Raw genomic sequence first — 27,105 nt, 5'->3', positions numbered from 1 at the left:
TTGCTTTATGGGAGATAGTTATTTAAATGCTAGCTTATAAAAGTTAATTTGTGAATATATGGAACACATATCAACGAAACTATTTTACTGACATATATATTGGACAGGGTTTCTGTAGTAATTGAGACAATATATTCATAGGAACAGTCGCTGTAGTAGGAATATTAACATGACCAATATCTAATTTGGAGATGCTGGTATTAGTTCTTGTTCATTAGTTATTGTGTGGTGGTGGTGGTGGTGTCATTGATTGTAATGAAAGTGATTGTGACAGTGGTGGCGGTGGCAACGGTGGAGGTGGTAGTGGCGGTGGTAGAAATGATTGTGTTGTGGCAGTGATGACGGTGGTGATGGTTATTGTGGTATTTGGTGATAGTGATGGTGGCAATAACGGTTATGATGATGATGGTGGTGGTGGTGGTTGATTAGTAGGTGATGGTAGTAACATAATGATATTGGTGGTGGTTTTTGTGGTAGCTGTAGTAATGAATACGGTTACGTCTGATGTGGTAATGGTGATTCTTGTGGTTGTTGTTGCTGTAGTAATTACGATGATCATGATATAGATTACTGTGGTGATGGCTATGTTTGTTGTTATGGTAATGGTTGTGGTAGATTGTTGTTGTAGTAGTGGTGGTAATAGTGGTTGTCAATGTTTGGTGCAAATGATGGTGTTGTGGTGGTGGTGGTGGTTGTTGTGAAAATAACAGTAAAAATACTAATAATGCGACCTATAAACAAATAATGTGCACTACTTTGAGACTGGAGATAACCATTTTACTTCAAACAAATATACAGATCTGCAAGGAAACGAACAAACTTACCCTTTTCCGGTGAACAGAACACCTGGCAACATGGGTGCTAGATTTGCATACAGGATATTAACGATCTTCAATGCCACTGGAACATAGATAGAACAATATATTTGCTTGTTGCAGTGTGTATATGTTTGTTTGTGCTTGCAGTATTCAGCTTGGTAGATTAAATGACTTACATCATGACACAGAAAACACACACAAGCAAACACACGTACTCACACACATACCCACACCCACACCTCACCAACACACACACACACACACACACACACACACACACACACACACATGTGACACTTGACACTCAACATGTCGGAACAACGTTTAGTTTGTGTCTATCATAGCTGACAGCTCGGTTTCAGCTGTCGTATGTGTGTTAATACACAACGGTACGGTTGACGCACAGAAACAGCAAATATCTACTGAATTTGCTACATTCAATGATAACGTACGAAATCTGTTAAAGAAGTTGAAAATATATCAAATGTACACGCCCTAGTGGTTTCTCACAATTGTTTCATCAATGTGAAAATGTAATACGTTAATACACTTTGTCAAAATTTGATGAGCCTGACAGAGTTATTTTAGAACTGACTTGACAACTCATTTCATTTTCGTTTGATCTTACCGACAAGTTTTGCTATCATTATTCGTTTTTGCTATTTATGTAAACTATACCGAAAATTGTACAGTAGACACATTAGGCGTGATGATTTGTCTCATTAGTATACAAGTAAACGTTTTATTCGATTATTTCAATATTAACTATCCATTAGAGAGCAATTGTACTTTTAATTGCTGAAAACAATATCTTCAGTGCAGCTAGTATGGAAATTTTAAAGTCATGTCTTATCTCCGCTACTTCAAAAAGTTCTTAATATTAGTTTGGCGCCAATATTAATCAATTATATTGATTACACAATGAGTTAATAAAGAGTGACTAACAGAGTCACGTCTTTCATTCATTCAAAGAGACACCCAGGTGAGCGATAAAGTGGTTTACTGCCTCTGACAGATATGTTAACCAGAGCTACATTTCTCAAACATTGTACCAGGCTAAGCATATTTTACTATTGGCAAATGTAATTTAGGTACATGGAAAAACACACGCAATCTAAACAAAGGACTAGTAAAAACTGTTAACTGACACTAATCAAGGTATTACTGCTCACTAGGGTATACGTGTGTCACTCTTATCAATATGTCGTGAACTTATAATTACTATGTTTATCTTCAGACATGACGCTGTGAACTATTGTAATAGAATATATTCAATTCTTGAACTAGCTGTTTGGCAACATGCATAAATAACGACATGTCCAAACACAGTACAAATTCATGACAACTACATGCTCGTGGAGAGAGAGAGAGAGAGAGAGAGAGAGAGAGAGAGAGAGAGAGAGAGAGAGAGAGAGAGAGAGAGAGAGAGAGAGAGAGAGAGAGAGAGAGAGAGAGAGAGAGAGAGAGAGAGAGAGAGAGAGAGAGAGAGAGAGAGAGAGAGAGAGAGAGACTGGTAGGTACATCGATAGAAAATAATAAAAACTAGTACTGGGCAAACCAAGGTGGCCCTTTGAAGAATACTCGTAAAATATATTTAAATCACAGAACATTAAGTCATTTTTTAGACTTCAAGTCATCAAATTTTAATTTGAAGGAATGATCGTTGTTAATTAAGTACCTAGACAGCAATAGAAGTCAAAGACTGTGTGACGCAAGTAGATCAGATTGACTTAGTGACGGGTAAATATTTATAAGGTCGAACAAATTTAGAAAGAAATTGCCACATGAAATATTAAAAGCATTGCCTTGTCGATGTACGAGCAATTTATCTATTTCAATATAAAGTTATTACTGAAACATTGACGGCTCATTTGAAGTGCTTTCCAGCCAGTCAATCAGTGTTACTTCGTCATTTTATACTAATACAAAGTGCAAGGTACAGGAATATGAAGAAGGATGTGGGAAGGACAACAACAAACCCTCTAATGGGATTATGTTTTCCTGTTACAAGACACTCAAGGAAACGACGGTGGGGTTAATATTTCGATTGCCCTCTCGCTATTGAAGGAGGCCACGGCGACAGCATTGTTTATTCATTAAACATAAAACCGCCAATACTCGCTGAGAGAAAAGCATGAGGTTTCTACTTAAATGTGACAAAGAGAACAGCATTCCACGTTCACTGAACAACCGACACTTTTTTTGCTTTAAACAAAGTTACTGTTCCCATCCGCTAAGAACTGAAAACCAATTATTTGAATCTACCTACCTAATAACATACTTGCCTACATACATACCTACCTACCTACCTACATACCTACCTACCTGCCTATCTACATACATACATACATACCCACCTACCTACCTACAAACATACCTACCTACCTACCTACCTACCTACCTACAAACATACATACATACATACATACATACATACATACATACATATATACATACCAACCTACCTACCTCACTACCTACACACACACACACACACACACACACACGCATACATACATACATACATACATACATACATATATACATACATACATACCTACCTCACTACCTACACACACACACACACACACACACACACACACACACGCATACATACATGCATACATACATACATACATACATACATACATACATACATACATACGTACGTACGTACGTACGTGTGTGATGCATGCGTGCGTGCGTTTGTGCGTGCGTGCATACATACATACATACATACATACATACATACATAAAAATGCATATGGAACTTGTGAGTCAGTCCGAATAAATAGATGTAAAATCCGACGTTTCGAATTCTTTATCAAGGTATTTATAGGCAAGCATATTAATATATTATATTACATACATACGTACATACATACGTACATACATACATACATACATACACATACATACATACATACATACATACATACATTCATACATACATACATATATACATACATACATACATACATACATACATACATATAATATAATATTTTGCTCCTTGTTAGTAATAAGGAGATTTTCACCAAGGCAAACGTATAAAGAAATTCTCATTCATGATTACAACTTTGCGTCAGAAATTACAATTCTTTGTATACATAGGATGTAAAACGACACAACGAAATCATAAACATATAAAAACAGACTAACCAACATCCGGAACATCCGCTTCAGAGACTTCAATTTCGGCAGTTGGCTTTTTCCATTTCTCCTCACCAAAAATAGGAAGACTGCGGTCAGGAAATTTCGTCCCTTGGAACTTGCCTGTGCTGGTATCTATAATTTCCATCACTGGAGAAATAATGGATAGTATTTTAAATACGTCATCGCTATTGAATTATGCAAACAAAGAAAATCCTAAATTGGTTTAAAAATATGAAAAAGAAATTGTTATTTATAAATGTGATGAATAGGGAATGCAAATGAAAGATAACTCATCTGTATTCATTTTTGTAGTGAACGTTATTTTCAATACAAATGTGACCAAGTAAATAATCCCTCACTTAGATAAATATTGTTTGGTTCCGGCTACCCGACCCCACTTAGATTTTCACTGTCGACCCTAAACTTTTACGTATTTGAGAAAAAATAATAAAGTCACGAAAACTGTGGAAGTTTCGCAAGAAATAATGGATCCGAAAACTGACATCAATTAAAAAGACAATATAACACGGTTCTTCCAATCTGTAATGGCTGTACATCTATGAGAAGAAACCAATAACACGGAGACCATATGGAAAACAACGGAAAACATAACTACTCGAACTAGACACTCACATACGAAAAAACATACATAAAAAATAAAATAAAAATAAAACATCTACCTATCCTACGTATTCTAACATTGAGCGTAATCGGAACCACACATTTTTTTTGTTAGGCCTTAATATGATACTTACAAAATGAGTCGGTTACAAAAGAAACTTTCTCTGGTGCGTTATCAGTGCCAAGAGAGCTGATTTTTGTTCCAATGCGAAATCCAATCTCCTCTATCATGTTCATTAGCATAACGGCTCGATAATCCTGATCTTCATTCTAGAATCAAACCATTATATATTCAGATATAATAAGATAATTTGTTAAAGAAATTCATTAATAATTATAAGTTTTCACTGGAAATATATAATCATAATCTGATTGAGAGACTTTTTATAGTTTCGAATTTACATGGGGTAAAGAAACTGAAACTGTTTGTGCCAAACAGAAATAAAAGAAAGAACACATTCTAAAAGTTGTATATGTATAGGGATGGAAGAATAATACAATATATCGTATTAAAGGAAAGTTTAATAATCAGAGGAATGTTATTCAATTGTATACACTTGTGATTAGATTTGTAATTTCTTTATTGCTCTATCATCAATAAATGTAATTACATTTAACAAGAAAAGTTATATATCGAAGAATTACGTGCTATATTTTGTAACACCATCTTCCATTAATGTTGATTGCAATTTGGAATAACAGAACCAATAACCCACGCGCTTTCAATAATTTGAATATACTTTAGAATGTGAAGTATTGCTGTTACACATAACTCGCTATACCACAAATCCTTTTCCAAAACCTGTACTCGTCTGCATACTCGGAAAAACTCAACATTGGTTGAATGACTGATCGACGGAATGATGAATTTTTGTGTTCAAATACAATTTATTTTTTGTGTGAGAATCATCAATTGACGGGTTGATTTTTGTGGTGATATTAAACTTTTCCCCCTCTTTCCCTGGTTAGCTTTCTCTATCAGCTGTATATAAGTATCTCTTTATTGACTAAATAAAGACATCTTATCCATTCTTCTCCTCTTATCTAAATTGAAATACCCCTAATCACATAATTTCCAGGGAGATCGATTACAGCGACAATTTGCACTTCTTGGAGATTATCACACCAGACAGATACTCAGCCATGCACAAACACGGAAGAAAGAGTAGTTTGCACATCGCTGAGTGTTTGTTTGCTTGAAGACACAGCTTTTATCTATTTGTAAATATTCATGATGTCATAGCAGTGGTTCTAGTTAGCAGCAAGTTTCAAGTTCTCAATTCTCTGAAATATTATTACTGCTATGTATATGTCATACTGACATTTGCAAACTAAACGCATTATGCCACTTCTATGTAAACAGTTTACTTTTGCCAGACTTGTTTCACGCACCAATAAATTTGATCAGTTTACTCCAAATTCTTGTATTAAACCTAACTAGTTTACGTCTGCACCATGTAATCTGACGGATTGTGATTTAAATAATTCATAAAGTATTGATTGTATTTTCTGCCATCTATTTTTCCCCAAACAATTAGCATACATTCGTAGTTTGGTGTTGTAATTCTTGGTTTAGATGTATGCATTTATGTATAGTGTTTGTATTTGTTCACATTTTTAGGGTGTGTAATTTTCACGCCATGGTAAAAATGCATTCTCACATACAGGTAAGGCGAGTTATACTAGAATACACAACCTATCTTCCCTTAACCGATTTTTGGATAAGAGACGACACTTTTTTGTATGATTATCTGTAACAGCCAGCAATAATTGTTTAAAGGAACATATATTTGAGGGACAAGCTGACTGAATGACTTACTAATTTGTCATTAATTATTTAATTAACTAATTCATTTGATTTGATTTGATTGATTGATTGATTGATTGATTGATTGATTGATTGATTGATTTTAAGGAATGAATTAAATTATTTTAAATAATTAATAATTAATTAATTAATTAATGAAATTTAATGAATCAATTTTATTGTTATCCTGGCAAATCATCAGACTCAATCTTAGTCTGGTGACATCGAAAGTATCATTTCAAATCGCATTACAAGGGCACACGATAATCCCAAAATGTGTGTGTATGAAAGTTATTGTGAATAGACTATTCATATACTTTGCAGGTAGGTGAAGGTATTTTAAAACCAAAAACAATACAAGTAGTGAACTTTTAACTTGCAGTGAATATAATTCTAAATGAACTGTGCAAAAATCAAATCGTCTTTACCAATTGATTTTCTGATATATTATATAAATATACTAGTTACATTTTTGGTAGAAAGAAGTTGGGAACATCTAGTGGTGATCTTTAAAAAAAACTTGGGAACATCTACAGATGATCTTTAATAAACTTACATCTGAACTTACATCTGAATCAATGAAAAGCTGTGGATGCTAATCAAAAGAAAATAATTTGTTAATTCGTTGACTTGTAAAATCAAGTGCTTGATTTTATCTCAGTACTAGCTATGTGCTATATGTGTAAAGCATGAAATAAGAAAAGACGGATGAACAACCCAACAAAGCACAACACCTTGTAAGTGCCATTGTACGGAATGCATGCAATTGATGTAGTAGGGTGCTTGAAGGGTTTCATATGTATGCCTGTGACGTCAGAAATCTTGTTATCAATTCTAGGTGTATACATCGCCTATAGTTCTTGTATAGGGATTACAGTCAGGATTTTAAAGAGCGGATTTCGGATTAATAAGGTTAAGCCTTGTGATATTGCATTGAGGAATTATAGAAAATTGAAACATGTGCCCAGCCTTACCATTAATTCTACAAGACTGGTTAATTCTTCGAGTATATCTGCAACATTCTGTAATGATACAAGAAGTGTACATGCACACAATGAGTGAGTAAACGGCTAAGAATTATTTATGCTAACTCACACTCGTAGTATATGTAGCATGTGACACAAGGAATTTCATTTATTCCAACTTCATTCTTTTTTATAACGTCATCCAGTCTGTTTTGTTACATATGTAGATCAAAGATTCTGCAGACCAATGACGTAGCTTTTGTAAAAAAAACAAACCCGTAATCTTAAAGCTGACGTCATTTTACAACATATCCTGTAAAGGTCTGACTCTGTGTGTGTACACCCTGAATAGAAACCACCTGCGCCATGAGGAAATGTCAAATGTCAGAGTTTGGCACATTATCTGTGACAGGATAAAGAATCAGAAGGTTAAAAGTATTCGTGTGTTCATCAAATAATATAAGAATCATCTTTCAATTCATTTTATAACATATCAAACTCATTTAGGGTTTTACAGACACACCATCGTGCAGAACAAATGCCCAACAGTCCGAACTTCAAATGCCGGGAAAACAGTTCTCTCTCTGAATTTTCAATATTTGTTGCATGTACAAACTTAAACAATATTTAATCGAAGTTTCAATAACATTTGTTATATAAGTGTATAAATATTTCTATATTAAATTGAATTCAATAACTTTTTTTTATCCCAAATTGGCAATACGGTTTTTTTCAAAAACATATCGAAAGATTATATAAATTAAAAAAAGTTTTGGAATTTTCAACAACAAACATAAATGTATCATAATAAGAAACAAGTACTCACAAAAATAAACGAGAGACATTTTTTCAATAAAGAAATCAACGTAAGGTAAACTGTGTTATTTCACTGTCTAGCAACCATAGCGAAAAAGAAAAGAAATAAAATCCTCTACCCAGAAGAAAACTTTACCCAGCTCTGTGCTGTCAATAGACAAGTGAATAATGTGAGTATTATTCTTAAGATTATGCTCGTTTTTAACTTGTAATAAGTATGCCGTAACTATGATTGTTTTTGAAACTGTATTTTTTGATAACTAAATTATCAGTTTATGAAAAAAATTCTAATGCTTATTTTTTTCTTTCTTATCTGTTGATTAAATTGACTCAGCTAAACAAAATATCTCATCATTTCAACTTCACATAATGTCGACCGAAAGTAAATAAATATCAACATGAAACTTTATTTATCCCGACACTGGCACAGTTTTCATTAGCGACAACACATCAAATACAAACTACAATACATATAAGAGTAAGTAAGTAAATATCACAATGTCTCTAATATATAAATATAATATATATATATATATATATATATATATATATATATATATATATATATATATATATATATATATATAGACACAATCATCACAAGATATTAAGTACGAAGAATTGTGATAACCCTGCAACGACGGTGGAAATAAAATACTCAGATCTTAACATGTAGTTTGTGATGCCATGCCCTACTTAACGTTCAGTACTCTAAACTTGATTAACGTTCGTAATATATATTTATAGCAACAATGACTCGACAATCGTAACTTCATGATTGCGACGAAGTAACGATTGCTACATTCAAATGCCACTGGGTGAGTTCCAAGTTGCTAATGAATATATAGTCTAAGAAAACATGTTTTTCATTTAAAACTTTAATTTAAAAAAAAATGGAATTTCATCAATAATATATAATTCAATTACTTTGGATGGCTCCATACATCAATAACATGTCATTGCTTACTCTATCTGTGTTTCATAAATATGCAAACATTATTAATATTTGAATTTCAAACCCTTCAACGGGACTATTGTGAATAATGTAACATTATGAAACATTCCTTCTCACGGCGCATTGTTAGGTCAGCAAATGTTGTCAAATGTGATTATTCTTACATAAACTTTTTTTTTTAATATGAACATATCGATGTTTTAGGCTAAAAGATCATTAATAGTGACAAAAAGTTTATTAAATGAAAATTCAGAAAATTCAGGTACAAATAATTTTGGCGGTCAATACATAGATTGCAAATTTATTTGTACGGTGTATCATTTACAGAGAGCACCAACCGTCTTTCCATAAGTGTGACGTAAGTGTGTGTCAACCTCATTTAGACTTCAAAACACGTTTAACATTTTGTACGTGTTGATAATTAAATTGATAGCCAAACGAAAAATCATTATTATACGTCAACACTTCCAAGTTATCGGATATGCATAGATCTCAGGGGACGTAGTTGTGAATGACATGGCGTATCCGAGTCTTATCAGCGACCTTTTTAATAATGGGCATGGAACTCACAGGTGACATGTTTTGTGGCATAACAGTGTCTCAAAGTCAATCTATCATACTTGTCTCGTCTCGTCTCGTCTCGTCTCGTATCGTATCGTCTCGTCTCTCTCCCCTCTCTCCTGTCTGTCTGTCTGTCTGTCTGTCTGTCTGTCTGTCTGTCTGTCTGTCTGTCTGTCTGTCTGTCTGTCTGTCTGTCTCTGTCTCTCTCCCCTCCTCACCCTACTTCAGTTCTAGATAAAGGCAACAATCCACACTGTCTTGTCAAATGAACGAAATGAGCAACAAACGTGAACAACATATACCCCATGGATAACCAAAGGTAGGTTCTTGGTTTAAGACATTCATATAATGAATGTCATGTCTCAATCGTCTACTAAAATGTATATAAATAGTTGTGTTTAATCCAATATGTATTTGTTGATGGACAATGTTTTATTTCGAAATGCTCATTTCTAATTAACAGGTGTCTATTCGACATTTTAACATCCATGACAAAGTTCCTCTTGACAGTTCCACAAGAGAATTCATGAATAGATGTTTATTGTCACGTTTAATAATCAAATCACAAATCTAAAGCAAATCCCTTGTCGTGTTTGTTAAATTTAAAACATGGAAAGAAGACTATAAAGTGCTCCAATGTGTCTCTAGTTGCATTTCATTTGTCATTGTCGACATCGAATATATTACTTTTTATGTGACTAGAGGATGGACAGAGAAGAATAGACTTTACGTACATTATGGAGGTGATGAATAATTAATTCATTAATTTCCTGTAGTGGTATCAATCAAGCAACAGCTACAAAGTAGATTATTGTCAATTACAGAGTTCATTGGTTCTGACATCCTGCCCATGGATCAATGCAATTCGGTCAACAAGTAAAGCTGGTTTACAAATTTTATTACAACCTGTGGTATCCAATGCACAACGGATATTGGAAGTGACATTCTGTTCACTTTCTGTCATTTGTCTGACTGACTGACTGACTGACTGACTGACTGACTCGCTTACTCACTCACTCACTCACTCACTCACTCACTCACTCACTCACTCACTCACTCACTCACTCACTCACTCACTCACTCACTCACTCACTCACTCACTCGCTCGCTCACTCACTCACTCATCGATCACTCACTCACTCACTCACTCACTCACTCGCTCGCTCACTGACAGAGTGAGTGAGTGAGTGAGTGACTGTCTTTTCGGTTTATATTTTTGTGTATCAGTTAGTCAGTCAGTCAGTCAGTCAGTCAGTCAGTCAGGCTGTCTGTCTGTCTGTCTGTCATGTCTATTTTATATAAGCCATTAACAGTAATTTCAAATACACCTGCTGTATACATGAACCTTCAGGTTTATTCTCTAACAATTTGTTCATGAACAATGATGTTCTGTCGAGAATAACGAATTCAATTCGTCGCATATATATTTTCATCCAAAATAGTACATGCTTACGAATACACCGCGTTACATAAGTTTCCTCTGCTTTCGCTTTGTGCACATTTATTTGATTAGCGATTATAATAACTTAAAGTGACTTTTTCGAACTTTACAGAGAATTGAATTTCTGGTTATCTCACAATAATTCGAGGTTTCATTCATCTTTTGACTGAATGTTGATTTATGCAACCACTCTCACTTTAATCACACTCACTGTCGTGAAAACATGACACAAATACTTGTACACAACAATGAAGTAAAGTATGCACAACGTGCGTACAAATTTCTTTTGACGTCACTGAGGTATCATCACTATATTTCAAGTATATACACGTATTTGCAATTGCAACCCATTGCAAGGCCGGTGATAGTATCATTCTGCCAGGCGGTTTCTATCATATTTCATTTTTCCAACTTATCAAATTTAAGTACTCTCTCACAGTAACTTGAAACTAAACATACATGAGTACATGTAACAAATGCTGTGGACAATGTATATACGTAAACAGTGTTTCAGTGCAATGTCGGCTGCAAACTATCAACATGAATTTATTCAAAGACCTTTGCACTAAACATACACCTTTGAATATTTAGAAGGCTTCATTGTTACAAATACGTTGCATGGTACGCCACGTAAATATGTTAGTTTGGTAGTAAAGACAATTTAATGCCTACCTTTATGTACACTTCTCTGTCAAGTTGATATCGTAAAATGTCGATAGGGGTCAGATCAATCAAAAGATGTACAATGCTGACAAGCTGATTTAGTGATGATGGTGTCAACTCATATGTCTCTCTTATTTGATTCAGCAGCACTGTCAAGTACAAGCCAAAGTTGTACGGAGACAAGTCTGGTCTATTTCCCAACTGCAAAGATTAAACGAAATTAAATACTTGAATGTACTTTATATTATATATACTATTATACTTAACAAAAAATCAAAGGAAATAAAAGAGTAGGAGAAAGAGGGGAGATGTGATAAAAGATGACGATGATGGTGATGATGATGATGATGATGGTGGTGGTGGTGGTGGTGGTGATTAACGATATAGTCGACGTTTTGTACAATAACACTCATCAACAATAAATTGTTTGTTGCTATGTTAGAAACGGAAAAACGGAAATTCTAGATAAAAGGGAAATACGAATTGATCGATGAGAAGGGTTTTAAATTAATCGAAATTGTTTGACAAGGGTTGAGAGAATGAAGAAACATTGGTAAACGGAGGGAAAGAGGGGACAAATTAGCATTAAATAGACATTACCACATATAATAACATAAGAAAAATCAATGGCCACAGAACTAGATTATTTGACCGATTTCAACTCAATCATATGAACAACCCAATTAACGACGTGTCATCTTTCAATGGTGTACACACACATTCAAGATTACAATTCTTAGAGATTGATCTATTACATTATCATTGTTTACTGACATCTAAATTGCTCAATATATTCGACACAAACAACGATCGTAAATAACGAGCAACAATAAAAGAAAGCTTATTCCATGCTGTTGTCTCTGCCATGATTTATTCGATCAGAAGAATATCAGGGTGTAATCTATTCATGTAGGTAATATTGTCTCTGTAGTCTTCTAATAAATGACCACATTGACCTAATTTCATACTAACGAAACATCGACTGGCTCGTCAAAAAAATCTTACTAACATTGCTACATTTTATCGTCTGGCTCAACAAAAATCTTACCAACAGCGAACCATATTTATCGTCTGGCTCAACAAAAGAATTACCAACAGTGCTACATTTCATCGTTTTGCTCAACAACTATCTGCTGTTAAGATGTTTGTTGAGTCAGACGATAAAAATGTAGCAGTGTTAGTAATTAATATCTTTATCGAGTTAGATGACGTTTGTGTCATGATTCATGATATAAGTTGTATTGGATTCAACGCAGGGGAAACTTACTTTAAAAAAAATGAAAACTGAATCCACCTTATTCTACGAAGCTCAGCTCTACCGGTTTCCACACACTCTGACTAGCTACAGTCCTGTTCACAGAACATTATCAGGTCAGAAAGAACGGTAATAAGATATGTAACGTAAAGTATAATCATCAAAATATTGATTGCCATTTTGAAATGAAAGGGTTCTTAGCATGAGGGTCAAACTACAAAAATATCCTTTTGAGAAAAAGGCCAAAACGCATTTTGGCACTAGGTAATTGTATGACCCTAGGTCAAATTTAAATCGTGTTTTTTTTTGTCATATCTGTGCTCACCTAGGACAATTTTGGTATGAGAGAAGAAACAGTAAACTATCAGAAAATGTCATTAGGACTTTCTTGATCTTTTAATTTACGTTGAACCTAGTTATCTTTGAATACAAGTGGATCTTTTCTGTGATGAGAAATCACACACGAACAAAATTATAATTGTTGAAAGTGAAAAATCACCAAATATGGAGTTAGCCTCTTTTGGCATTAAAACCTTCAAATGAATTTACCAAAAAATTAAAATTCTTATCAACAGGGACACTATTTAATTTACTGGGCAGGGTTATCGTGTCATGCCCAGTGACTGCTAGGTCTTATTACATTTTAATGTATTAACAATCAGTATTGAGAATGACCATAAAGTACATCTTTATATCCTCTTACGGAACCGTCCTTATTTATAATTTCAATATTAGTTTATTACTAATCCAGAAACGAAGCGATGCAATAATACATACCGACGTAATGGCTCGATGAGGTGATTACACACACTTCAGGAAATAAAAAGAAATTTCTCAATTTGATCGCAACTTTCAAATGGCAATGTGAACGCTATTGTATATTTTAATATACAGAACAAAGAAGACCGCTGTGTAAACAGATTAAAAAGATATTGAGGATAAGAATATAGACATTTCTGAGCATATTGGATGTGAAGGTTTTTTTTTTTTTTTTTTTTTTTTTAAATAAAAATAAAAATGACTATGACGAAAAGTTTTCTTGTTTAAAATGGCGAGAGAATTGTTCTTAAAGAAAGATAGTTTTGGTAACATGATTATGAAATTATATACAAAATAACAACTACTGGAATAATATCGATGCTAAAGTTGTCATTATAATAAAGGATGATGTGGATTGTTACTTTGATGATGGCGTCGTATTAAAGGAAAATTTATCTTTCTCTATCAATTTTTTTGATCGTATTATTTTTCAATCTCCGGCTGTGAGACTAATTCGATAATCGATGTGATTGATGTAGTGACATCGGGTCTTTTAATTTGTAGACGATAATGTTACTCTTATAAATTGTTTTCTCAATTTCCAATACATTTGCAAATCCATTTTAATTTTGAAGACTAGTAGGAAAGTATTTTGCGCAATGGTATATTTAGCTGACAACGGATGGACTTATAATTAGTAATCAATCATTCAAAATTACATTAAGGTCATCCCTTAAAGTTCAGGTGTCTCAAGCTGATTGAATAGTTATTTTTGTTCTGAGGTTTTTACTATTGACCTTTTGTCGGTCGATTTAATGGCGGAGGGGAGGGGTGATGTAATCTGACTGGTCTGACTTCACTACACAGCGTTTGTACATTAACCTAAGAGAGCCGTCTTTCCTCAAGAAAACTCTGATATATCGTAATAATTACCGGCCTGATATAACACTTAATGCTTAGCATTATATCTATGATTTTTTTTTTTTTTTTTTTTTTTGGGGGGGGGGGATTGTTTTGCTGTAACATCTACGATAATCAAGTACCCCTGTGAAATATAGAAACTGACCATCTGCATGTAATGTGTGAATACATTGATTGTGCATATCATGAACTGTTATCAAGTATTCAGCGATCCCTTTGAAGTGTGCCGATACTTGGTACATTAAAGAAATGTGTATATTTTGGTCTTAAAAACCGAAATGTATATATTCAAACCTATATGTAATGACCATACCACAGGGGTAGTACCGAAAGTCAGAATGGCCGTAATGCAATACACAATTTGTTTGAGAAAAGTGTTCATTTCTTTCTACTTTGTCTCGCTCTATTCGTGTAGTGTCATTATAGACGTAAATAAGTTCAAACTAGAAATCTTGATGGCCGATACATTTAATTGTACAACTGCTGTGACTTTTACTACAAACTCAAGTAGCAAATATTCACGAAAGCTTTCATTCGACGACATTGTCAAAGGAACACATCAGCTCTATGTTCGGTCCATTTCGGCAACTACAATACGAATCACAAGGTGTTTTGACAAATCTGAAGGTGATCCATATACAGAACCTAAATCCCTGACATGAATGCAATTAATGTCGATAACGAATTTAGATACCTTTTCTTACCAAGTATCTATTGCTCTAACCTTGGAAACCTCTCTCTCTATATATATTTATCAGTGAGAAGAGTACATGATTTGACAAATACAGAGATAAAGCTATCCTATTCTATTCTGACTTCGAGTTTATCTGCTAATACTATTGAGATAACTAGCTGCGTCCATTGGTATTGGTGTAATAAGTTTACCACAAATCAGAACAAGGGAAGTTCTGAGTGCAATGTTAAATATAGTACTGCAAGAACGAAATGGAGGTTTTTAAATCTTAAATTCTCAGGGGATGTTAGGAAACCTTTTGACCTTGACTTTAAGATTATACATGATTGGTAACACAGAAGCTGCTAAATCTTTGCAGACCGAAGCCTGACAAGTTTAATACAGATGGATCACTAACACGTGCAGTGCTATCAGAATCATAATACCTTTTGTAATAAGTTTCTTGATTCTAAATAACATCGAATAAAAGAATGATTAAAAAGAACATGCCGCATCACTGTGATATTCTCCTGATTAAGGTTAGACGACGAAAACCTGTACAGTTATCTTCGTAAATGTGCTGTACCTGTCAAGAGTTGAGTGTATCAATATTGGTTGCTTGTAAGAAAATTGCCATTTACTATCGACACGTACATTCAATTTGAGGTCGGAAAGAGTTCTTAATCTCCAATTTAGAAAGTACAATCTCCATTTTAGGCTATCCATCAAAGCAAATACACCCTAAACCACTCAGATTACAAATTAGCATACATTTTCTCCCTTGGGAACATTGCCCCTCTAGATATGAGTATGTCGTGTACTTTGATCATAAGATCCATGATAAGAACGAGTGTACGGATCGCATAACTCATACCTTAACCGGGATCTACCTCATGGGTTCTCCTGGGGACCGTGCGTGACTCGATTGTCACGTCCACTGTTCATTATCTTCCGTTTGCTTTCAAAAATGATTATTTGTGAGAGGAGAGGAAAACGTAGGCAGTTGAACTACCGGATATTTCATTCAAAAGAGTGCAGCAGTCGATAATGATAAACCAGGCTGAGATGTTATTACCTGATTGCAAAACCGTGTCTTCACCTTTCCCACGATAATTTTCATTGCAAGATATAATTCATGTCGTTGAAAGTTTGGGATGGTTTGTGTTTGGCTCTTTTTTGTTACAGTTCAATTTACAAATCTTTTCATTTTGTTCGTGTACAGAATAATAAGGAAACTCTACCGAGCAGACTAAAACAGGTTGTTAGGTGGATGTAAAGCTATTGGGGTTTGATAACAGTTCTTGTGATCGAACTGACACTTTTCTGTACACTTCACATTTCACGCCATTAATGGACTGCTTGATGAAGTACCGACATATTTGTTGATTTACTCTGTGAACTTGATTGATTGAAGTTTATGCCCTTGCTTCAAATTAAAGTACTAAAGAGTAAACAATACATTTTTATCACTGTTTGCTAAGATCTTGTGTGTACCTAGTCATCAAACATTGTTTAATGGGAGAAGATCTCAGTTAGTTTTTTCCTTCTTCTGTAAACGTGAAGACGTGTGAATCATTTCTCACTTACTCACTTTGTAATGTGTAAACACGTTCTCAAATTACCGCATGACACATACTGGGTTTTATAATTGTAGACCTGAGCAGGACTGAAATGTTTCATTTGGCCTCTAAAAACTTAATCTATGTTCGATGTTTTTGAAGTCATTGTCGTTTTAGTGGACATTTGATTCTGTTATATTGACATTTGTATCTGAAAAATGAAATATCCTCAAATTTCACCATTAGATGACCGTTTAAACGAATTTGACACGTCGTCTCTACATGCTGGAGGGAAGGATGTGCTATATGCATGTATGTACGTTCACGAATTTCAGAATAACTTCATGTTTATAGCCTGCATCAAAATTGAATATGCATTTTCGATTCAGTCCACCCTGTTGTTTTGAATATTAAAGTGAAAATAATGTAAAATATATTTCAAACACATATTCCGGTTCTCTCGAGAGGGACTTATATATTAACAAAGAATTTGCAAGTTAAATACGCAGTCAGTCATCACAAAATTAGTGCATATATTAGTATTGTTCATTATTAATAGAGCGTTGTTCAATTATAGTTGCTTTAGTTGCAAGATACCGGTATATTTGTTGTTTATTTCTGGATTTCCACCATATTGTGCAGCAAAGTCAAATTTGCCTTCCTTTTGCATGATCCAAATATTGCCTTGTAACTCAAAGAGGTGACAGGGTCAAAACATAGGACGATAATTTGAAAAGATTATCACCACGTCTGTACCAAGACTTTATTTCTTTTTACCTGTTGAAGAATATCACAAGAGCTGATGCTTGCACACTGAGGAAATGCTGTTGTTGATGCCGATGGTAAAGTCGTGTAGTTCGAAACTGTTACTGTTGGAGCTTCGCTCATACTCGGACAGTTTACGTCTGAAAACAAATAAAAGAAAATCATAAATACGTACTGTCAAAAGGCATCACTGCAACTTGCCTTGCCTGCGTGTTTAACACCATGAACATATACTAACGATAAATAGATATAGAAGCATGTTGAAAATTCGATCCATTTATATTCATTAAAGAATCAACATTCAGACAGATTCCATTTAGGTTTAAATATTGTTATTGGTTAGGTTATCAGCTTAGGCAAAACGTAATTTCAACGGTGCACCAACACTAATAAGTCAGCAATGATTGTACACCACAACCTTTACTTCTGATTTTCTCCCGATGGTATTTCATGGCTACAAGTGTTATGTGATCAAACTACATTCTACTAACCTCCGTTTCCTCCTTCTCCTCCCCCTCCTCCGCCGCCACCACCACCACCACCACCACCACCACCACCACCACCACCACCTCCGCCAGCAGTGTTCAACTGTTTTGCTAGAATTGAAACGGATAACAAAGATAATCAACTCTAACAGCATAGTAAGAATTAAAACATTCAAACCATTGCTCAAATGTTTGATATTGTCCAAATCAATGAAACATGTCATCCACGGCATGCACAGACGACGTTCTCCTTACACATTTATTAAACCGCCACTGTCTTTAGATACAATTTTAAAGTTATATTTGTTATGACGTATGTTGCATTTTATCTTCTCTATGGCGAGACAGTTCAGGAATTCAAGTTCAATGAGCATGTTTGGGAAATTGGTTGTTACAATTGCCAAAACGCTATAATTATAACAATTGGAAATACCAGCTAAGAATGTTCAGAAAATAATCAACAAAGGCAAATATGTTGAAATACTGGACAGGTACGTTTTCCTTACAGTATCACTGCATATATTTTCTAAGGGGAAGATTGTTGTTGCTTTACTTTAACCCCATCACAGTCGTTGGATTCTCGTCACCACAATCTCCATGGTCTCCCAGTCTCTCTAGTCATCATGCTATATATTCATTACTGATATAGTTTCAGCAAATCTCAAAGCTAGAACTTATACTCATGATGTCGTGTCTCTGCTATCATAAATTTACAAAGACGTCGGAAATTTCAATTATAATGTATATTCTTCTAATCAACATATGTGAAAGTCTTGTCTATAAATTGAATTTTTACCATCAAAAATAAGTTTGAATAATTCTTTCGTCAAGATACTGCAGAACGAGACGTCGATCCAGCGAGAACAGAAGAAATTATACGAGATTATAATATTAACAACACGTAAGCTTATAAGGTAGGATACATATTTCAGACCACAATCTAAAACTAAAGTTAATCTTTTGATCTCGTTACATGTACTTGATCTCTCAAATTAACAATCTTGTTTACTTTGAATAATGGCGATGGAAAAGTTCGAAATATCATTTACGCATTAACGCTAACTCTCTAGCGAATTGGAAACAAAATGAAAAATCTGTCCACGATAAACAATTTGAGTGTTAGAGTAATGGCAATGTAATTGACTCTATCTATCCAAGGATGGATATTCTTGAAATATGATTGTGTCATGATAATAAAGAATTGTTTAATCTGGTCATGTCAAACAAACAAGGTTACACTTTATAATGTCTTCCACTGAAGTAGGTATACAAAAAGTGTATTTTATCGATTCTTCACGGAATCCAATGCCACCTTTTGACATACCAGTGCATGTGAATTGCGTATCGCATGTATTACAACGTATGACATATAAGACAATGTTACAAGTGGAAGTACTAGTATGGGCATTTTTGTTGTTTGCCTTTGGGTTGTTTTCTTTGTTTTAGTTCCGTGTGTCATTGTACACAGTCATATAGCACATTGACCATTCCCACATTGAGCACTCACTCGCTCGCCCAACCACCCGCTCGCTCGCATTCAATTCAATTCAATTCTGTCTGTCTGTCTGTCTGTCTGTCTGTCTGTCTGTCTGTCTGTCTGTCTGTCTGTCTGTCTGTCTGTCTGTCTGTCTGTCTGTCTGTCTGTCTGTCCGTCCGTCCGTCCGTCCGTCCGTCCGTCCGTCCGTCCGTCCGTCCGTCCGTCTGTCTGTCTGTCTGTCTGTCTGTCTGCCTGTGATAAACGTATTGTTCCAATATCCTTTAAAGCATTTACCTTTGATATCAAGGTATCCAGATTCTCCACTTTCAGGATATCCATGTCCGCCATCCAGATGTTCTTTCAACTTGGCAAAATGTCCTGTCACATGACTAGTAATCACTACATCAACAATTCCACCTCCTCCGCCGCCACCACAGAAGGTATCGTTATCAGCCCTGTAACTCCCATTACCACCCGTGACATCGAGAACACCATCCGAAGTAAAATGAACAGTCTGGGCTTCTAGACGTATTCTGCCGCCACTGCCCCCACCAGCACACAAACTGACATCAGATACGTTCATGATGATATTGCCCGATTGTCCCCTAGCTGAGATCCTGCTGTCTGAAAGACAGATAAATAAAATTCATTGATGTATTATTGGCATAAAAGAACGTGTGGAAAGTATCGTAATATCGACACAAATTACTTTCAAAGTAATGAGCTGTGATCATATGCAATGCAATTATATGTTGTGTTGTCTTTACTGTGTGACATATCACATGTCGTGGATATGACATTGAAAATAAATATCACAGCAATGTAAGTATAATAATGGTGTGAGAAATGACGACTTGGATCTCAGATCTGTTTCTCATGTCCTTTCAAACCGAAATGTTTGTCTAGATGCCGAACTAAGTTCAACTTGTTTGTATGGTTTGATTAACCATCTTGTTGACAACAGGCAAAAAGGAAATTATACATTTTATAATTGTCCTAGATGACAAAATTGCATCTCAGGAAACATGCAGTCTAATACATTTTGTGACTTAAAACTGTATGCCATGTATTTCCCATGCCAGGCTTTAGTACTGATAACAGTGTTTAAGACTTATACTTATATCATGTTTAGTAATCGTTCAATGGCATGCGGGCTTATCATCCAATTTTTGTAATCATTTTCATTACAGCCCTTGGACGCAGGAGAACGGAAAACAAATTTACTTCTAATTCTAGATTGACTATAACTAGATGATATTGCAAGATCATTATTCTTTTTTACAATAATTTCTCAATATCAGTTTCAATCATTCACGATATATGAATTTTCATTGTAAAAAGCTTCTTAATACTATAGTAATACATTTGACGGGAGAATTATGACAAAGTAACATAACCGTATTATGATTGAAATTCTACAGCAAGTATGTTTTGTGTGACGTTAATTCTTGAAAGTAAATCCTAAGATATTCTACAAAATCGGTAATACCAACATAACTAACTCGCAAAATCATTCTCAAATCTGACACATCTCCTGTTTCTATACAGGTTATTTTGGTTTCACTTTCTGTCAATATCATAATCTAATGTAAATTCTGTTGTATGAATATAGAATAATGTTTTTACGGATAAGATCTAAAACCTTTGTTGAACATAGGTTGCACGTGTTTTGGTTGAGAGACTTAAATATCTCCGATTCTTTCGCAGGCATTCTATGATAAAATGGCTTTTTCTGTAACTCTTTGCGTTATCTCGATTTGCGACTGGCGACAGAGCATTGACGTATCTTGACTCATTCATATAATGTTTAATCTGATTACAAGTAAATTTCTTTGTTCAGTCTCTGAGGAAAGAATTGAAAATAATGACTACATATTATATATAGCCTGCTTGTCTATATGTGTGTGATAATTGTAATGAGTGGCTCATTTAAAAGACTCTTATTTTAGAGAGTGAGTGATAGACGGAATAAGAGTTAAAAGTGATTCATATTCTGTTCGTATTAGGTCTAAACAAATTTGTTTGTTCCGGTTACTCGACCCAACCTATTTTTTTTCACTGCCGACCCTAAACTCTCTTTTTAGTATTCGCAAATGAAAGAAAATCGCGAAAATTGTGGAAGTCTCGCGAGAAATAGAGGATGCGGAAACTGACGTCAACTTAGAGAGTATAAAATGTTTTCTCCAATCTGTAGTGGGATGAAACCAATAACACGGAGACCATACGGAAAACAACGGAAAAACATAACTACCTGAACTAGACAGTGACACATGAAAAAAAACCACCCCCGAAAAAATCGCCCTACCCAACCTATGTTAGAATTGAGCGTAATCGGAACCACACATTTTTTAAGGCCTTAATCAGGATAGTGAAAATATAAATTAGTTATACATATAGGGGAAAAATACTTAATCTCATTTCTGATAGAAAAGTGAAGTGCCTGAGCACGATTCCGAAGAAGGAAGCTATAAAATGCTCTGCTATACTACACACACACACACACACACACACACACACACACTCTCTCTCTCTCTCTCTCTCTCTCTCTCTCTCTCTCTCTCTCTCTCTCTCTCTCTCAGCTGATTTTCCAGAAATATTCCTCGCTATTCGCAAAAAAGACATATAAATGATATTTCAGCAACACAATTATATAACGTGTGTCCGAGTTAGCATTGATCCCTAAATAACACGTATACGTATCCATAGGCCAAATCATATGTCTTCAAAAAGAAAGATATAGAGCCCATACATCAAAATCATTAATAAAAGGCAGTTCAGGATAAAAACCATGCTTCAACATGTGCTACTTTCCTTTTTCATATCCTGCCCATATAGTCATTCCATTTATAAACCTATCTTAACAGATTTCCACACTTAATAAAACTCAATGCTTTTTGTCGCTTAATGAATAAAAACAGGAAGACGGCACTCTTTAGAAGTAGCATATATCAATTCAAGGACTTAGGAACGATCGAAAAGTTCAAGGGCATTACACGTGCTCTACTGAAATACCTGTCTTCAAAGTTATCTTTAAGTATTACCTGATTTTGGAGAACAGAATGGCATTAATAAATCTAACCAGCCGAGGCCGAATTGGAGAAGGGCTACAGTAAGCTTGAATATAGTCTGGCTGAGACGAAAGACATGATTGAAATAGAAAGGATTCAATTAGAAATGAGAAGAATGGAGCAAGAACTGAAAGAAATTGATGATTACAAAACTAAAGGCTTAATGTTGAGAGCAAAAGTTAGATGGCATGAAAAAGGTGAAAAGAGCAATGCATATTTTTTGCGTTTAGAAAAGCGTAATTCTTCAAAGAAACATATTAGGAAGTTAAGGATGAAAGATGGCAGTGTAACTACTGACCCGCATGAAATCTTAAAGATGCAGGCAGATTTCTACACTGACCTGTATTCTTCAAAATGTCAGTGCTCTGCAAACAGTTTCAATTACTTTTCTAAAGATTTGCATATTCCCAAGTTGACCCCAGACCAGCGTAACAGCTGCGACGGCAAACTCACTGTGGCCGAATGTTTCAAAGCCTTAAGTGCTATGCCAGCTAATAAAACGCCGGGTAATGACGGTATAACGGTGGAATTTTACAGTAAATTTTGGTCCTGGATAGGCCCCTATCTTGTTAATTCTCTTAATGACGCGTATGATAAGGGTGAATTAAGTAACTCTCAGAAACAAGCAGTAATAACTTTAATTGATAAAGGAAAGGATAGGTTGGAGCTCGGTAACTGGCGACCAATCTCCCTTTTAAATGTAGATTATAAGATAGGTTCCAAGGCTCTTGCAAACAGAATCATGGAAGTATTACCGAGTATTATCAGTGAGAATCAAACGGGTTATGTCAAGGGCCGGTATATTGGTGAAACAATTCGCACAGTTCTTGACATTTTACAGTACACAAAAGATTACGATATTCCAGGTGTTTTATTATGTGTTGATTTTAAGAAAGCTTTTGATTCTATTGAGTGGCCCTTTCTTGAACTCGCTCTAAAGGAATTTAATTTTGGGGATTCCTTCATCAGATGGACCTCCACATTCCATAAAGGTATTTCAAGTTGTATTGTTAACAATGGAGTGACCTCAGGATATTTTCCAGTTGCTAGAGGTTCACGTCAGGGTGACCCCCTATCTCCGTATTTATTTGTTATTGCAATTGAATTAATGGCTATTGCTGTAAGACAAAGTGAAAACATTAAAGGTATCTCCATTGATAAGAGAGAAACCAAGTTAGCCCAGTATGCTGACGACACCTCAGCCTTACTTTCTGACATTAGTTCTGCAAAGGAATTCCTTTTTCTGCTTGACCATTTTGGTAATATGTCAGGCCTTGTTATTAATAAACAAAAGACAGAGGCAATGTGGATTGGGTCTAACAGACACATTGATTTGAAACCCCTAGATCTTTCATGGCCTGATAGACCGCTAAAACTTTTGGGAATTTATATTTCATATGATGACATGAATTCGAACAAACTTAATTTTCAGGATAAAATCGATGAGGCCCGGGGTTGTTTCAATATCTGGAGAACTAGGGGTTTAACCCTCCTCGGCCGAATTCAACTCTGTAAAACATTTATAATTTCTAAATTTTCTTATGTGGTATCTCTTTTACCAATTTCTCGTGAGTACTTGAAGCAAATTGAAAGATTAATTTTCAGATTCATATGGGCAGGGAAGCGGGAAAAGGTTAACAGGGTAACAATGGTTTCTGACTTTAAAAATGGAGGTCTGAAAGTACCGGACTTCGAGTCCATTGTGATGACTTCCCGGGTTATGTGGATCAAAAGATACCTTAATCCCTCCCAGTCAATTTGGAAGTTCTTTGCAGATTCATTTGCCAGAAGGTATGGAGGTTTTCATTTGCTCTTGTATTGCAATTTTGACGTAAACAAGTTATTACTTCCGAATTTCTATAAAGATTTGTTAAGATCTTGGTTATTGGTACGAAATGATTTGGAGCAGTCCCTGCATACTGATTTCCTTTGGAATAACAAATATTTTCAAATTGGTGGTAAGGAAGTGTTCAATAGAAATATGATGCAAGCAGGCATCTGGTACCCAGGTGATCTTTTCGAAGCTACAAATAGAACTATTCCTTTCGAGGTGTGGGTAAATCGAGGTGTTTCTTGCAGGTACTTTTGTGTTTGGGCGGCGCTTGTAAATTTGATAAAAGCGGGCAAAATGCAAGCTGTTAGTGGAAAAAACATTTCTCATTCCCAACTCTTGAGCTCCTCTTCAAAAAATATCTATCAGTTTGTACTTAGCTCTAAACACATTACCTTCAAGAAACCTCGGCTCTCTCAATTGACCATAAATACCAGAGAGAATACTGACTCAGAGTGGATGGATATTTATCTTCGACCACACATTGTATCAATGGATACCAAATCCAAGATCTTTCAACACAAAGTTTTGCAGAATTATCTTGCTGTTAATTATTGGCTCAAGAAATGGGGTATTACAAGTAGTGAAACCTGTTCTTTTTGCTCAAATTACAGTGAAACTATCCTTCACCTATTTTGTGAATGTGAGATAGTATTAGCCGGTTTTTGGGTACACTTTAAGACATGGTGGAACACGTTAACAAATGTACAAATTAATATCGACTCTGATGTAATTCTGTATGGGTCTACGAACTATCCAGTTATTCTTAATTACATTTTGATTCAAGCCAAGCAGTTTGTTTTCCAGGCCAGAAGATCTGCAGTATTACCTTCATTCCATATTTTTATCGAACATCTCAAACAGTTGTATAAGATTGAAAAACAAGTTGCTATTAGAAATAACAGGCAAGATAATTTTCATCAGAAATGGTCATTGTTAGATAATCTCAACTAACGTATTTCTTTCAAGTTTGCTTTAACAGATTCTTTAGTTACCATGACTTGGTCTAAATTATTTTTTTTTTGTAGCTAGGGACAGCATTGTTTGTTTGGTTGTGTGTTGTGTTTTCCTTTCTCGTATGTGCTGTAGTTCTTTTTCGTTTGTTTCTGTATTAATAAAAAAAAAAAAAAAAAAAAAAAAAAAAAAAAAAAAAAATCTAACCAGCCAATTAGGTTGTTTCGTAGCCAGCAGGCGTTTCTTTTAAAGATTGGTGTATCTTTTGTATATTTACTATTCGTGACTAAAAAACTATGAAAACAGTTTGTACATTTGACATGATGGGGCTTATTCAAGCAACCCTTTGATGTACTGATGAATTTTTCATTTAAATTTCTTAAAGTGCTATCAAATATCATTTGATGATTACTTTGAATAGCAGAGTAGGTTGCCATGTAAGAAGCCCATGTCCCAGGAAATGATTAGCAATTTGTACTTTTACCTGAAAATGAATTTCGTTACCTATACTATTTGTTTCTAAGCTTACCTAACATTATTGTTTGTGCCGCTTTTACATATATAGACCCTCCTCCTCTGGTATACATCGGAGTTGATGAGTTATCAGTGGGATGAATATTACCACCTGTAAAAGCATAAAAACATAAGGTAACTGTAACACATATTTCAGCTGATATCACCATTTGTTGCTATCTGTAAAATATCACGACAAGCCATTTACCCCTTAAATCCCACTTGTCTTGGGTATCATGCTGACTAAGATAGACTTCTGGCTACATCGTTGTGTTTAATTAGGCATTGTGGTGTTCATGTATCGATACAAAATATACTGTGCTGATATGTGAACTATTGGCGCCATGGGAACGTCATATTGCCCGAAGGAAGCAATGCACGCATTGTCTAACAAAGCAACGGCTTTTCGGTATCCACGATAAACTAAAACGACGAATGTCAATTATATTCTCGTGGCTTATAGTATTCGTTATTCTTGCAATTTACACGATTATGGAGCGAAATTCTTTTATAACAAATATTTGATAATGTAATGTGACTTTTGAAATTGAAATTGTTCTAGTTATACATACCTGCGCTTCCTCCAAGTACGACAACGGGGGATTCATCATACGCTTTGTAGGCACCACCATACACTATACCACTATCGTTATAACTTCCACCTCCCTTACCACCATAGCCTCCTCCCCCGGGATTCATTTTACATGCTCCTGCCCAGGGGCCTAATGATTCTTTGAATGCAAAACATGAATATTATTAGAATATGGATGTTGACAAGGTTACAACATCATCAGATAGTGTTTCATCAAAGATATTATAACAGTATATCGTTGTTTGCAGACACAATGTAGACTATCTGCAGGTATACACTCCATACGAATGCACTCCGTAAATCTCAAATTTAAACCCCTAATACCAAATTAACCAGGACATATTAGCTTATCTCAATACTTTCTGCATTCACGTGTTTACTCTTACCTTCTATAAAAAACATTCACGTATTAATCGTGTGCAAGTAAATTTTAATTTCAAGACTGTCTTT

At 35.0% G+C, this 27,105-nt stretch overlaps 1 protein-coding gene and 1 long non-coding RNA gene across 2 annotated transcripts in view; both read right to left on the bottom strand.

The window, feature by feature from the left end:
• LOC144438113 (adhesion G protein-coupled receptor L3-like) overlaps positions 1-18,187 on the bottom strand; it is a 31,513-nt gene extending 13,326 nt beyond the window's left edge. Inside the window, exons 1-7 of the mRNA XM_078127142.1 lie at positions 18,160-18,187; positions 17,748-17,875; positions 11,813-12,004; positions 7,377-7,424; positions 4,730-4,865; positions 3,981-4,121; positions 825-900 (exon numbers count right to left, since the gene is read on the bottom strand). Coding sequence (XP_077983268.1) covers positions 825-900; positions 3,981-4,121; positions 4,730-4,865; positions 7,377-7,424; positions 11,813-12,004; positions 17,748-17,875; positions 18,160-18,187 — 749 coding nt within the window. The remainder of the gene's footprint in view (positions 1-824; positions 901-3,980; positions 4,122-4,729; positions 4,866-7,376; positions 7,425-11,812; positions 12,005-17,747; positions 17,876-18,159) is intronic.
• Positions 18,188-20,298: 2,111 nt separating this feature from the next.
• Positions 20,299-26,656, bottom strand: LOC144437508 (uncharacterized). The gene is made up of 3 exons (XR_013481016.1): positions 26,636-26,656; positions 26,080-26,175; positions 20,299-20,321 (listed from the first exon to the last, which is right to left on the bottom strand). It is a non-coding gene; the product is annotated as an uncharacterized LOC144437508 (long non-coding RNA).
• Positions 26,657-27,105: the final 449 nt, after the last annotated feature.

Source organism: Glandiceps talaboti, chromosome 7 (assembly GCF_964340395.1).
Source record: "Glandiceps talaboti chromosome 7, keGlaTala1.1, whole genome shotgun sequence".
NCBI classification, from domain to species: domain Eukaryota; kingdom Metazoa; phylum Hemichordata; class Enteropneusta; family Spengelidae; genus Glandiceps; species Glandiceps talaboti.
This window is presented reverse-complemented; position numbering and strand designations above follow the sequence as displayed.